This window comes from Hibiscus syriacus, unplaced genomic scaffold (genome assembly GCF_006381635.1).
Source record: "Hibiscus syriacus cultivar Baekdansim isolate YM2019G1 unplaced genomic scaffold, ASM638163v2 tig00000340_pilon, whole genome shotgun sequence".
NCBI classification, from domain to species: Eukaryota; Viridiplantae; Streptophyta; class Magnoliopsida; order Malvales; family Malvaceae; genus Hibiscus; species Hibiscus syriacus.
In genome coordinates, this window is record NW_024061783.1 from 11,775,206 (window position 1) to 11,790,653 (window position 15,448).

General features: G+C 34.7%; 1 protein-coding gene across 1 annotated transcript; it reads left to right on the forward strand.

The window, feature by feature from the left end:
• The first annotated feature begins 9,462 nt into the window (after nt 1-9,462).
• Nucleotides 9,463-9,817, forward strand: LOC120198825. Its single transcript, XM_039200088.1, has 2 exons — nt 9,463-9,606; nt 9,707-9,817. The coding sequence occupies exons 1-2, from the start codon at nt 9,559-9,561 to the stop codon at nt 9,800-9,802; spliced, it is 144 nt and encodes a 47-aa protein (XP_039056019.1). The 5' UTR covers nt 9,463-9,558; the 3' UTR covers nt 9,803-9,817.
• Nucleotides 9,818-15,448: the final 5,631 nt, after the last annotated feature.

Consider the following 15,448-nt stretch of genomic DNA (forward strand, 5'->3'; position numbering starts at 1 on the left):
GTTTGTACCAACACAAATTGAGTCTTCTTTCTAAGTGGGTGCATCTACAGTAGGGGCTTTAACCTTATCTATATGTTTGAGAGTTTGTTCTTTCCAAAACATCTTAAATTGTTATGGTAGTTTTGTCGCGTTCGATCGGAGCACTAGTATAGACCAAAATGCCCCACATATATAACAGTTACACCTTCAAAATATTTTTCCCTGGAATTTCATGTCTTTCACATCTGAATTGTAAGAACTTTGTAGTAGTCCACTATCCTTCAAAGTGCTTTCTGCATGAAGTTGAATGGTAGTGGAATGAGATCTCTTTTCACTCCTCTTTACTATGACAATTTTAATCATTTGGGCAGTAAATTCTTTGAAGAGGTAAGGGCCATCTCAATGACAGTAGCCAGCATCGTGTATGACCGGCCATCCCAATGACGGTAGCCAGCATCGTGTATGACCTTGTTCTTTCCCTGGCTATTCAAGTAAGGAAGCAAAACAACACTAACGAGAAAATTGAAAATGTCAGCATACCACAAAATTTTCGCGAAAAATATTAATTTCTCATTAGGGAATTTTTCCTTAATCTCCGTTTCATTCATTAATTCTTTTAGATTTTCTAGTCTAGACGAATGGGAAGTCATTTGGGGTTTAGGATGAGTAAATTCAATGAAATCCAAAGGTTCAATTTTCGTACCTGGTCTAGCTATGAGTAAGCTAAACTGACTCGTCTCCTTTGGAATATCCTCGGGCTCCTCTTCGTCTTCTTCATCGAGCTTCAATTGATTATTAGTGTATAAAAATTTGTTGCGGCAAAATTCTACAACTTTCCTTTGGTCATCAACTCTTGCAGATGGGGCTTTTCTTTTGCCATGGTAAAAATTTTCTTGTCTTCATTGGTTTCACTATTTAAACCCTCATCCTTATTTTCCATCGATTGTGATTCTTCTTGCATCTCTGGATCTTCGTGCACAATCTCATGATCAGGCTCTCCGAATGTCTCCCTCACAAACTTAGCATCTTTGTAGGTTTAAGTGTGATTCCTTAAGGTGATGTACCACAATGCTCCCTGTCTCGAGCCTTTGTGACTTCAATTTCACTAGGTAGACTGTCCTATATGCGAGAATGTATTGTGGTGGCAATTTGGTCAACCTGATCCTCCAATGGCCTCAAAGATGAGTTGTGGCTTTGAAGCAAAGCTCATTGACTATGTAATAAGGATCCTTGGTTTTGGATGGATTTAGCATTGTCTTGCAGCATGGTCTTTGTGGTTGCTATAAAATCTTGAATTGTGGCCTCCAAAGAGCTTGTGTTCGATGAAGATGGTACTCCCTCATTAGAATTATGTCATGGCATATTCGTTTGAAAACCTTGGGAGTCACTGAAATTCTGATGCCTAGCAGGCTGACTAGCATTGTTGGTCCTTAATTTCCCCAAGAGAAACTTTGATACTAACGCCATCCAAGATTGTAGATGTTAGAATAGGGGTTGTTATTGCATCGATTATAGTTTCCTACATAGTTGACAGACTCCTGATTGGTCGGACACTCGCTCTCATGCTGATTGCCATGGCATAATAGATATGCTGAGTTGGCTGCCTTCACTTCTTTCACTTGACTTGATCGTTGCAAATTCTTAAACATATTGGTGATGGTAGAAAGTTGGGCGGACACGGAATCTATAGAACCCAACTCAAATGTCCTAGGCGCTTTTGGCCCGGCTCTAAGCCTTAAAGATAAAAATTGATAATAATTATTGGCAATCCTATCCAGTATGTCAAATGCCTCTACAGGTGATTTATCAAGCAATGTCCCATTTTTTTGAGGCATTTAACATCATCCTCGTGGGTTCATTGACTCTATTTTAGAACATAACAACTTGAGTCCAATCGTGGAATCCATGATTGGTGCACTTGTGAAGCAAACTTTTGTATTAGTCCCAGCACTCATACATAGTCTCTTCATTGCCTTGGCGAAAAGATGCTATGGCATTCCAAAGATGATTGTTCATATTGGGTGGATTATGCCATAGTAATTTTTTTTTACAAAAGTCTACTCAATACCTTATTAAGCCAGAATATACTCCATTAAGCCATGCCCTAACGTGAACTTTCAAAAAATATGGAAATAACTTTAATTTCAGTACATCTTCATTCACACCTTGTTGTCAAAAGCAGTCATAGATCTCTAAAAATGCTCAAACATGTTGCCTTGCATCCTCATGAGGAACACTACCAAACTGTCCAACATTTCGAACATAACCGATTTGAGCTTGAAGTAGGCTACCTGAATCTTGAGTGCCACAATTCCAGGATTTAGGTCGTCCAGGAAAGGGTTTAAGTGATCTCAAATAATACGAGGCCTAGTTGCATTCCCAACATTCAAAATTGCCTCTGCATTTTGATCTTCCTCTTAACCAATTCCTTGATTTCCAATTTGATACATGTTTACTTGAGCACGTTGAGTACGTAAAATAAAAACCTGAAAAAGACAAGGAAAATAACAAGTAAAACTATACAAAAAAAATGAAGAAGTAAAATAAAAATGCTATGACAAAACTAATTAACTTCCAATTGCCAATCCCTGGCAACGACACCAAAAAACTTGTCTACGTTTTGTGATTACTAAATACGGACATGAAGTATGTGCAAGTATACACAATCGAACAAGTAATATAGTGATGAGTGAGTATCTTGTCCACAGGGATTGGAGGAAATTTATAAGTTTAATCATAGCAAAGAACTACTTTATCTAAGTATAGTTAGTGTGATGGTATGTACCAATGAGAATACTGAGGCAAAATGAAATTTATGTTGGTGGGGATGGAATGATAGCATGTTGTGGAAACAAATAGAGATGTCGTGGTAAAATGGATGGAAATGTCTTGGAAAAATAAATTGAGTATAGTGAAATAAAATGAAAATGAAAAGGCAAAATAAAATGTAAAATCTACACTTGAATAAAATGACTTGATAATTTTCGCACAACAAGGTACTATGAGAATGAATCATATGAGTCATTTAGGAAACTTAAGTCCATTTTCTCAGCATGATCTTACTTCTATGCCTTACTTTCCCGACAAAGTTTACAAAAGGTGACATATGATATCTCTAGTTAATGGACTCGACAGGTTGATAATACTATGGCAATACCTCTCGACGTTAGCAAGTACAGGGATCCTATTGGTTCAGATCAACAAAATATGTCACGACAATACCACTCAGCATCAGCACTAGCATCTAACCTCCCGAATGAGCAATACTCATTTTAGTCGATTAAAATACTAGCCTTATGTCTAAGGGTAGATTAGGTCTAGTTACTATCTAGAACCCATTGCTTATGTGGATCCTCCTTAGTTTCTCTCGAAAACTAAAGATATGTTACTTAGTCATTCTCTCGAACACTAAGCATTCTCCTAAGGAATGACTACTCTCATAGCTCCTACAACCGTAAGGCATTAAGTGTCATAAGCAAAACAAATAAGAACATAAAGAAAAATAACCATCCATTAAAGAAAAAGCTTAAACATCCATAGTGAACTCGCACCAAATGAAGCTAGTTCATGGTGGGGTTCGAACATTCCAAGTAACAAGACGTGAAAATCATTCATTCTATACAACCCAAATATGATAATTGATAAAAACAACAAAGGGACAGAGGAAAAACCTTCAACGTGCACTATCGGAGCTCCCCTTGGCCATCGAACCGCCTTAGCTTGGTAGTTCCTCTCGAATGTCTAGCTCGCCACTCCCTCTAGCTTGTTAATGAAGGAATGCCATGATAAAAGTGAATGACGGAAAAAAGTAGAAAGTTTTTCTTCCAGCCGCCTCTTCACTCTTTTCTCCAAATCTAATCTCGTAATTTTATGGCCTCATTTCCTATTTATAGTAGAGAATAAACCTAGGGGTTTGTGTCAAAATTCCCATGATACCCCAAGTTCGTTCTCTTCACGTGAGGGGTGGTACAAATGTGGCAATGGTCCCCTCCTAGGTGGCTATCAGTGGTACCCTCTTGTGAGGCTGGCAGCTGGGCGTACGTGCATACTAGATCAATTGATCAAGGTGGAAGATGTTCCCTCCTAGGTGTCTTCCTTTTTCTTTTTCGCTTCTGAAATGTCGTCCGAGTTGGCATTTACATTATTCTCAGCATCCCAATTTGTCACGACAATTCTCCTCACTCATTCTTTCTCCCAAATCTTGCACATCATCAAACAAAACACCTTCCTCATAACGCAACACCATTTTTAAAATAAAATTCCACGAAAAATATATTTCCACCACATGCAACTATATGCTCCTAAATGCATCTATATGATCCTATATGAGCTCTTAGATAGTCAATAACTTAAGTAAAAAGGCCCTAAATATGACCTTTTTACGAAGTTATCACTAGTCTGTCAGCCACTCTATTGTAAGATATGGGAATCCATTTAAAATGCACCTTCCAACCATAATTGCATAAACCTGCTATCACAAGAACGTGGAGGCTGGCTACAAGTAGAGTTCATTTCAGTAAGCATCTTTATGACCTGGGAACTATTAGACTGAACAAGAAGGCTTGTGCAACCAGTGCTTATAGCAAAAAGAAGGCCTTCATATATACCCCAAAGCTCATCTTGAAGAATCTAGCTTATACAAATGTTTTTGTTGAAACCAACAATCCAAACACCATTTGAGTTTCATATAATGCCTTCCATCTTGTATACTCTTAAAGATAATGACACATCTCCATTCGAGTTTAGATATAACCAGTAAGTAGGTGGTTGGCCCATGTTTGTTCTAATCTTAACCTTTACCCTCTAGACAAGTTTATAGCAATACTATCATAACATTTAGGACAATTGACACTACGATGAAGGATCAAGTCTGGTGGATGAGTCACACCATTGAAGACAAGCTCATTTATTTACTTACAAAGCTACCAAATAATTGAAGCAGATAAGAAATAGCAAGAGGGGTCCCACTAATCAAAAGTTTCGAGACTTTAAGGTTATTAACTAACCAAGGGAACAAATCACGATTATGAAAAGCAAATTGAATTGAAGGATTTACAAACCATTCCCACAACATACGGGCATGAAGGCAATCTCTGAGAATGTGAGAAATGTTTCAAGAGAAGCACCACAAGACGAGCAGTAAGGATTATCTGTAAGCATGCAGTTTCTTCATTCATAGTTCATCATAATTGTTTCCTTAAGAGCAAGCCAAACGAAGAATTGAATACGTGGGGAAGACGCAGAGTTCATATTTTCTTCTAGTTGTTATCAACAACATCTCATTCATTTTCAAGGATCTTAGTATAAATTAATTTAAGCCTAAAGCGATGATCTCCTCTATATCTCCAAGCATGTTGATCCGTGATGTCATTAGGATTAGGGGGTTTGACGTTTATTATATGGGTGACTACATAGGGATTTACAACAAGTTCTAGAGCTGAAATACCTCAATGTCCATTTACATCAATAAAACTATTTGGATGGAGTTCACCATCATCAAAATTACGAGAAACAACATGGTCTTTTAGAGGTTTTAAAGTTGGGATCCATACATCATCCCAAAACTTGATAATAGCATCATTTCCCACTGTCCATGTGAGATAAGATTTGAAGGTGTCCCATTTTTTGCAATGCCACGCCAAAAGTGAGAGCATCGAAAACGAACAATGGAGTCCGAAAACTCCTTAGTGATTTTATACTTCTGCTTGAGAAGGGTGACCCAATAAACATCGTTCTTCATAAGTAAAGCATAACCAAATTTCATGAGAAAAAACTTTATTTTTTTGGGATGGTCGAATGACTCCAAGACCCCCTCTCAATGGGTTGACAAACAATATTCAAAAGAACAAAAGAAAGCTTATTATTGGAAGGAGTAGAGCCCTAAATGAACCGCCTTATGTGAAGTTCAATATCATCACAAACCCGCTTAGGAAAATTCATTACGTGTATGAAATAAATTGGAATGGCCGAAAGAACTAATTTTGCTAGAGTGAGACAACCTGCCATGGATAGAGACTTGGCTGCCCAACAGTTTACTCGAAATCGAGGAAAAAATAACGCAACGAAAAATTTAAATAATCTCAATCAATCCTAAGATCTCATGTGTATCATCTAATTACGGTAAATTAAAGTTGTGAGATTACCTTAATCTATGATTTGAATTTTTTTTTCGTGTTGTCTCTTATTTTCTTTCAGTCTTTAAATGTGTTGTCTTTCTAAAAGACAACCACCCTCTATACGTATCCACATATGAATGAATCAAAAATGGTTAACAGAATGCAAGTTCCTTTTATGAAAAATATGTTTTGAGGTTTTTGGATTTTTGACTGCTGAAGAAGATTAATTAATTACCCTAAGCATATGCCACGCACACATGTGACTTAACTAGGGTTACAATTAATCTTTCATTTTTTATCATACTTAATTTAAAACACTTTTAAAATAAATAATAACATAATTATTATTTATCTAAAAAGCTTTTAAATAAATAATAATATATATCATATCTCTTATCTGATAAGGGATTCAAATTCATCCAAATCTTAATATTATATATTTAATATTATTTCTAAATCAAATAATGAAATAATAATAAGCAAAATATTCTATCAAAATAATAAGAATTTAACTTAATTAAATTCGAATAATAAATAATTTTTTAGTATAATTTAAAATAATCTCATTATCTTAAATTGTCAGTTATAGTAATAATCATGACCATTCTTATTCATTCTTAGTGTGCAACCTTATAAGTTCAATTAATATTTGCAGTATATAAAATATCATTTGATCATACAAGTCATAAGTGGCCTCTAACAAGACATCATGACTACCCAAGTTAAATGAAAAGCTCATGATCCAAGACAACATTAATACAACCTAAGTCATAATCCTTTTATCTCACGGTATATCGATAGAATATAAGGCATGAAAAATGTCAACCTTATATCACTTTATCTTTAGTTTCTCTATACTCAATTGAACTGGCTAAACAAATGACATTGATCTCTATCAACTCATTTGAGCAAGACCATGTATTTCTCAGTCTCAATCATCGAAGGGCCTTGAGATATCTCTCTTATGATAAGAGGGATAAATTCTATCTTAATCACTCACATCTCACTACATGATTCATGTCATGTTCAAGCATAACCTTTATAATTGTTTGATTCATGACAATGTTTGATTATGCCAAAACATAACAATCATCATGTTGAGAACTGTAGTAACTTCATGTCTATGGATTTAATTACATGACTATTTAAAATTAATATATAACTCTAATCCATGTATTAATCTCAAAATAAGTCAATCCAATATTTGTTGTCAACAAATACATAATAATTTGGTTTGAATCTCAATCACATATTCATCTCATTCATATATCAATCTCATGAATATCTATCAAATTTCATACCAGTCTTATTTTTACTATTGTTCCCAAGGTACTTTCCTATAGTATCAACTTCCTGAACTTCGAAGGCATAGCTAATAGCGTACTTTGTTTCAATATTTGTATTCTGAGAGAAGAAAATCTAGGTCTTCCTATCACTACAAGAAATTTCTACTATTTTGACAATTTTAATTTTGTCACTATTAATAGCTTTTTGGTGACAAAATAAATAATCGTCGCATTAGATTAAGAAAATATATACAATTATGACAAAAGTTAAAATCGTCATAATAATTTGTCACAATTAGCAAACATGTGTAACATATGGTAACAAAATAAATTTTATTATGAATTTTTGTTACAAATGTTTCCCTCCAATTTTTTGGCGCCAAATTAAAGGCATATAGTGACAACTTTTGTAACAAAAAGTTTTAGTAACTATGACAGAAAAAATTGTCACAACAAATAATGAGATTTAGATTCGTTGTGACAAATTTTGCTTGTAATTATATATTTTAATTATAGTGACAAAATGTATAGTCACAAATGATTATCTTCAATTTTTGGTACAAAAACAAAATCATATAGTGACATGTTTTATAACTATAACCTGTAATTATTGTTACAAAAAATTGTCGCAACAAATAATGAGAGTTTTTAGTAAATCTCTTGTTCTTATCGAGTTTTTAAAATAAACAATGTTGTTGTTTCCACTCATCCTCTGATCTCTCTAGTTGGTTACCCAAAATGACAATTCTTTGAAAGGAGAGAGTAGGAAAATGCAAAGGCGTAAATAAAGTTGGATTTATGGGGGCTTCAGCCTTCAAGGACAAAGCCTCCCGCACATTGGCATGCACATGCCTTTTGGTGTGGCCCCTTATGCTATTGTTTGTATTGGGACAACAACAACAACAACAACAAAACCCAATTCCCATATGTATGGGGTAAGGGGGAGGTAGGGTAGTAGGTTGCCCCCAACGCCAGGTTGAGAATAGCTTCCGTGGTAGACCTCCGGCAGTCAAAAAATTAAAAATATAGATAAAATTCAATGCATGTATAAATAATTACATAAATACATAGCTAAACAGTATTCATATGCAGTCATTAATATCATATGTGCTTCTGTAATGGGGAGTAATCCCTGCAAAATAATCCCTGCGAAAGAATCTCTGCATATAGTAAATACACATATAGTTGCAGGAAATTTCATTATACAAACTAACGTCAGTTTGAGATTTAAAGACACGATCAATTAATTGAATAATTTGATTGTATTTTTTAAATACGGTGATCTAATTATAATTTTTTTCATTTAGTTTAACTAAAGGGTAAATTACATTATTCTTTACTGAACTATACCATCTCTCCTATTTTACTTACTTACTTACCGAACTTTCGAATTATTCATGTTTTGATCACTTTAAAATATTTTATTATTATTTTTGTATGATGTGACATTTTTTATTATTTAATATAAAATAAAAACATAAGGTCATTAGACACTACCACCGACCACCGTCGATAGTCGTAGATGGTGATCGTTCGGTATCAAATTTCATGGATCGTTTTGTTTCGACACCCTGAGTTTGAATCCATCCGCCATTTTTTCGAAATTTGCTCTAAGATCCACGAATTGGGGACCGAAAGTGAGGAAGCAAAAACTTTTCACTCAAGATTCATGGGTTTTTGGATATTTTTTGGTGAAACAACCACAAAATTCAGACTCAGGGAATCAAAACGAATCGACTCATGAAATTTGAAATTGAACGACCACCATGTCGGCGGTGGCTGACCGTGGTGTCTGACCACCTTTTATTTTTATTTTATATTAAATAATAATAATAATAAAAAGGCCACATCATACATAAATAATAATAAAAATTCAGAGTGATCAAAATATGAACAATTCGAAAGTTTAGTGAGTAAATTAAAAAATTGAAAGTACGGTGAATAAAATAGGAGAGAATATAGTTCGGAGAAGTTGTGTATTTTACCTTGAATTTAATATTGTTATTATGGGTGTTGTTATTCAATTTTCAATCTAAACATCATCGTTTTATAGGTAAAGCTCAACAAACAAGCATAAAAACCAGGCAAAGAGCTTGCGTCAGTTTCGCCACTGCATAATATTTATTCTGAAATCTCCATCGCTCATTTTTCAATCACACAAAAAGCAAAGCAAAGCCATGGCGCCGCCTCCTGGACCTTACTCCGGTACCAGCACTCTCGCTCTCGTAACTTATTTTACCTTTTCTTTTACTCTTTGCCAATGAATAATTTAGATCAGATTGATTTGTTCTTAGTTGATGAGGTTTTGTTTTTCATATGTAATAGGTAGCTCGTGCATCTGCTTTCTCTTTTGGACTTGTTTATGGGAGTTTTAAGCTCAAGTACCTCAAGGTACATCCATTTACTGATTTTTGTTTCTAATTTTTTTCCTTGTCTCTGTTTGTTGATAATTAAGTATGTTCACGGATTTCATGTTATATTATTGCAATCGGATGTATATCTCGTGGAAATTGGTAATTTTTATAGTACTCTTCGTTCAGGGTGAAATGGATGCTAGGAGCGACTCTGACTTACTGAGGCAAGCTCGTCCAGCCCTGAAGAGCCTGCTTAGTCCTTCTCGAATCCTGAGAGTTCTGTTCCATTTCGTAAGCGAGTGTTCAGTGTGAAGTACTTCCATTCGCCCCTCCTCCAATTACTTTCCTTTCCGGCTTCTTACAGAAAGGACTAAACACGATCTATCATGGTAGTAAAGAGACCGGAATGACAATTAGGTATTAGGTTTTCTTTTGATGGATTCAGATATTGCATATTCGGATTATATTCGAATTCAAATATTTTAATTACTATTCGATTCAGAGCTGATGCGGATTTGAATCCGTTTCTCTTTCCGTGGATAACAATTTGAATTCATATATCTTTATCCGCATCTGCTTTGCTTTGTGTATCTAATGCTCAAACCGAGATCTAAGTAAGAGTGTTGGGATATCAGTTCTTTGTTGATAAACCCTGCTTGAATATATCGTTTCGATAGTATATGTAATACCCTTAACCCGTACCCTACCCGGATACGAATCCGAGGTGTCACATTGACTTTTCAAAACATATGTAACTAACAAATAAGAACAAATTAAAATTTTGATCAAGAGAAAACCTTAACTTAAATAAGATAGCAATTTATCAATCATTCTTACATAAAAGCTTGATAATTTACATAGATACAAAATATATAAGTTTACAAAATAGACCAGAGTCTTTCAAATTAAACATATAATACATGCCAACAGTTTACAAAATTAACAAAAACCTACATTTAATTTGTTTTGATATGATCTTCAAGGGGTATGATATCCTCAACAAATCAATCTTCAACTTTCTTTAAACCTACGTCGAGGAAATCACACGCTAAGTCGATGACTTAGTGAGACAAATACTAAGAGTACTAACTTGATAAAAGAAATCTTTCTTGGTTCTTATCGAAACATTTTATAAAGAACTTCAATTTATTTTCCATATCAAAAGGTATACTTATGTATATTATTCACTTTGTATAGCTTTGTTCCAAATGTCCAATGTATACTACTGAGAACTCTAGGTATTTGAGTACATTGAGGTTGGGCACTAATGCTGTCACCACAACTCGTAATTTGTACCGAAGTGCCATATAATTGTCCTGGAGGACCACATAAAACCCTCGACTCTTGCATGCCAACTATACCTCTAATCCTCATACATATACCTTGGGCAATTAATCACATAATTATTTTTACTTATTATTCGAAGTCTCTTATTCACATAGTTACTTTCACATAGTCTTTTCAGATACACTTGTTCAAAGATCACATTTCCATACTCATAGAACCATAAAACATAGCTTATATAACGTAAATTGAATAAAACATTGCAATATAACATAAAATAAATTATAAGGTTTTCGATCGAAAACACTGAAGTTGGCTTATCGCAAGCCTTCCTCAATTCTGTTACAAAACTGAGAAGTTGCACTCACCTTTGCCTCACTGAAGTCCTAAGCAAACTGCTTAACACTGTTGAATCAGTACTTATAATGTCGAGCTGACCGAAATTTTATTATGTTCAACAACTACACAAAACAATCAAAAATCAATATCGTACTTCGAATTACTTATATCCAATTAGAATAATTTATTATGAAAGAAACATTTAATTTTCATTTCATGCCTAGAAGTATCGATACTACCACTACAGTACCGATACTTCCCTTCAGGGGTATCGATACCTCCCTATGGTACCGATACCATCCCGACGTTCTGGAATTGTATCTTGAAAATGGTATCGATACCATACCCATGGTATCGATACTACCAGCTCAGTATCGATACCCTCTTCAACCAGTATCGATACCACCCTTATAATTCCACAGATTTAGCCCTTGAAGTATCGGTATTGTTCTAACGATACCGATACTCCATGCCCAGAATTGCTATTTCAATTCGAAAATCAACCAAAAACTTCCTACTTCTCTTACTTTTATCACACATTAAGCCTTTAAACTCAACCTTTTGCAACCAAACCAACTTATCTTCATTTACTACTCTTAAACAGACAAAATCTCATTAGAATACTTACATCTAAAAATCATACCATGTTTTCAACCAAGCTCTTAATCATTTCTATTACTCCTAACTCTTTAGTCTACTCATTGACAAGTCAATTTCATCCATACAACTCTAAAAACTACTCTATAACAAAAATTCATTTTAACACCCATTTTACAATTTCATTTCTAATTTGCTCATCTTGTTGTTTTACTACTATACAAGCTTTCCTTAAGCTTATATAATACTCAAGCTTTCAATACTAAACCAAAATTTGAAGAAACCAACAAATTTATAATACTCACCTTTGATGGAGCTAACGGTAAGATAAAGAATGAGAGAAAATATAAGCTTACAGATAACTCTTCTTATCCACTCACTTATGTTAAATATCTCTCCCTAAATGAGTTTTTAATTCATTTCAGCCAAAAGACATCTTTGCTAAAAAGCCCTGAATATAATTTCCAAAATTAATCCTTGAACTTTTCAACTTAATCCAATTTAACTACTAACTTTTATTTCTTACCTTTTTTATCACCGACCCGCTATTTGGGATGTTACAGTATACTGGCATAGCTTCTTGTATTGTGATCTATCTGCATATCTGCAAACATGTCTTGATTGTCATAAAAAATTTTAGAGGATTTCGAGACATTGTAGATATGCGTTTTTTGAAAGTTTAAACTTACTCAGGAATGTATGATTCATTGATCTAAGTAAGGCGAGCCAAGAGAGTGCATTTAATTATGTACGTATATACTATAATAGTCATAATGGTATGATTCATTGATGTATGTAGGGTGATTACCAAATGGCACTAAATGTGCTAAAATGATAAGAAAAACATACTAAGTGTATGAATTTCCAGATAGGGCACTAAGTGTGCTAAAATGATAAGGAAATCATACTAAGTGTATGAATTTCCATATAGGGCACTAAGTGTGCTAAAATGATAAGGAAATCATACTAAGTGTATGAATTTCCAGATAGGGCACTAAGTGTGCTAATATGATAAGGAAATCATACTAAGTGTATGAATTTCCAGATAGGGCGCTTCGGGTGCTAAAATGATAAGGAAATCATACTAAGTGTATGAATTTCCAGATAGGGCACTTCGTGTGCTAAAATGATAAGGAAATCATACTAAGTGTATGAATTTCCAGATAGGGCACTTCGTGTGCTAAAATGATAAGGAAACCATACTAATTGTATGAAGTTTCTATTGAATTTAAAGATTTCTTGGAACGTGAAGTATAATAAAATAACTTGTGTTTAGAACTCGTGATTAATTATGCCTCACTAAGTAATACTTAATGTGTGTTTATTTCACGCGTAGGTTGAATTCAATTGAGTAAGGAGATCTTTAGACATCCAGACAGAGTCGCCTCATCAGTAACCGTATGACATACCTGTCTACTTTTGTTATATTTTAGTTGGCATGTAATAGGGTTTAGTATAAACACTCTGAACAGTATTTAGATTAACTGTTGTAAAATGATGAGATGTTTGAACATCTCTTTTTGTTCGTATGTTTAAGATAATGTATGTTTTCTTTTAAGTGAATTAAATGTTTTATAAAATGAAACAAAATTTTATGGGATTTCGAATTAGGAACAATAATATTAATGATGTGACATTTGTACCTCGTATACGTATGAGTATACGGGAGATTGATGTTACAATAGGTGTTGGCTTGTTATCCATATCCACTATGTTATCACATTCAATCTCTGTTGCTTCCTCTTGGACAAGATTCAAATCTTAATCAAATAGCTTGGTTTACAGTAGCAGTAGCAACAACAATGTATTCTGCTTCTGATGTGGACTGAGCAATTGTGTCTTGTTTTTTCAAACCCCATGCCAAAAGAGAAAAAAGAAGAAGAACGAGGTCCAAGAGTGAACAAATATGCTGATGTATCGTTCATATCATCAACGAAACTGACCCAGTCACTATCTGTAAAACCGTCTTTAATGCCTTGTAGTGATTAGTGTCGCAGCAATGCATGAACCTTGTTAACAAACTGTCTGCAAACATAATATCAGGCTTTGCTGAACTTTCTCGAGTCATCTTATTTGCCAACGTTTTCACCTTGAGCCATAGCCATTTGCTATCCTTGCTAACCTTTTCACTTTTATTCTAGTTCTTTTGAGAGAAGTCTATGAAGTACCATTTGTCAAGAGTCTGTATACCCTTTCACCAGGTTCAGTATCGTCTCTTGTGAGGTTTAGTCTTCCTAACTTACCTCACCGAAAAGTGTATGAAATGTTGTCTGCACCCTAGTGGGGAGCGGTCCGGTCCCACTGCATCAAACAATCACATGGCTTTGCTCACTTTTCCTCATCCGTTGATGTCACAAAACAAGCTCCCTCCCAAAAACAGCATGTTAACCAACATGTTCCACAAAACAGAGGGTCGTACATTGGAAAAAACCCTGAGAAAACATGTCTTATTTGCAGGGGTTTATAAAACATTACCAGATTCCCTTACAACATTACCAGAACATTGGACTAGACAGCTTATGCTTAGCCATCGGCTGCTTCAGATTATATATATTTATATATATATATATATTTATATACAAGCATATATATATTTGTGGGTCATTGTTATTTTTCTGAATAATATAACATTTCATAGGCACATGCATCGATCAACTGGTTGGCCTCAAATGAACCCATGTTGCTGTGACGAGGGTTAAGAGAAATCTATGAAGTATCATATATAAAAAGTCATCGTGCGAGTTTACAAAATCAGGACATCCGACATTGACATTAGGCATTGTTACGAGCAGTAATTTTGTCTTCTGGCTTTGTCGAGAAATCGAAGGGTTCACATTCAAAATCACAGAAACTGTGGAGTACCGTGTGCATGCAACAGGTATGGGTTGAAGTTCCAAGAACCAGAAGACGCCAAGTTCAAATTCAATTATCAAATCTATATATATACACACACACACACTTACATTTATGTACGAAAACCAGTAAGTGAGCAGCAAGAAAATGGTCATTTGAGGGTCCCCTTTAAGACCCAAGTTGTATATATTATATACCAATGCATTAAATTTGCCTCTACTATATAAACCCCAATGGCAAAGGGACATGAAATATAGCAACAGAATAAAGAAGAAAAAGCTTTGTTGAATTTGTAACCTAGATATATACATCAATGGGGATTCGGTTGCCTGAGGTGATGCTACATGCGAAGCAAGTTATACGGAGCCGGTTACACTCCAAGCATCGATGTTCGTATCAGACATCGACTCATGACATGGTGGATGTCCCACAAGGGCATTTCCCGGTTTATGTAGGGGATTCAATTGTTTTGGATATGATGAAATGATTGAAGGAATTACTTGGTGAACTTGTTGTAGTCCTGGATATGGTTTCTTGTCCTCATTGTCCTTTTGTTATTTTGTGTCTCACTGCTTACTTCTAGCTGCAAGAGTCTGATTTTATCTTTGATAGTTTTATCTTACACTTTTTTACTGATGAT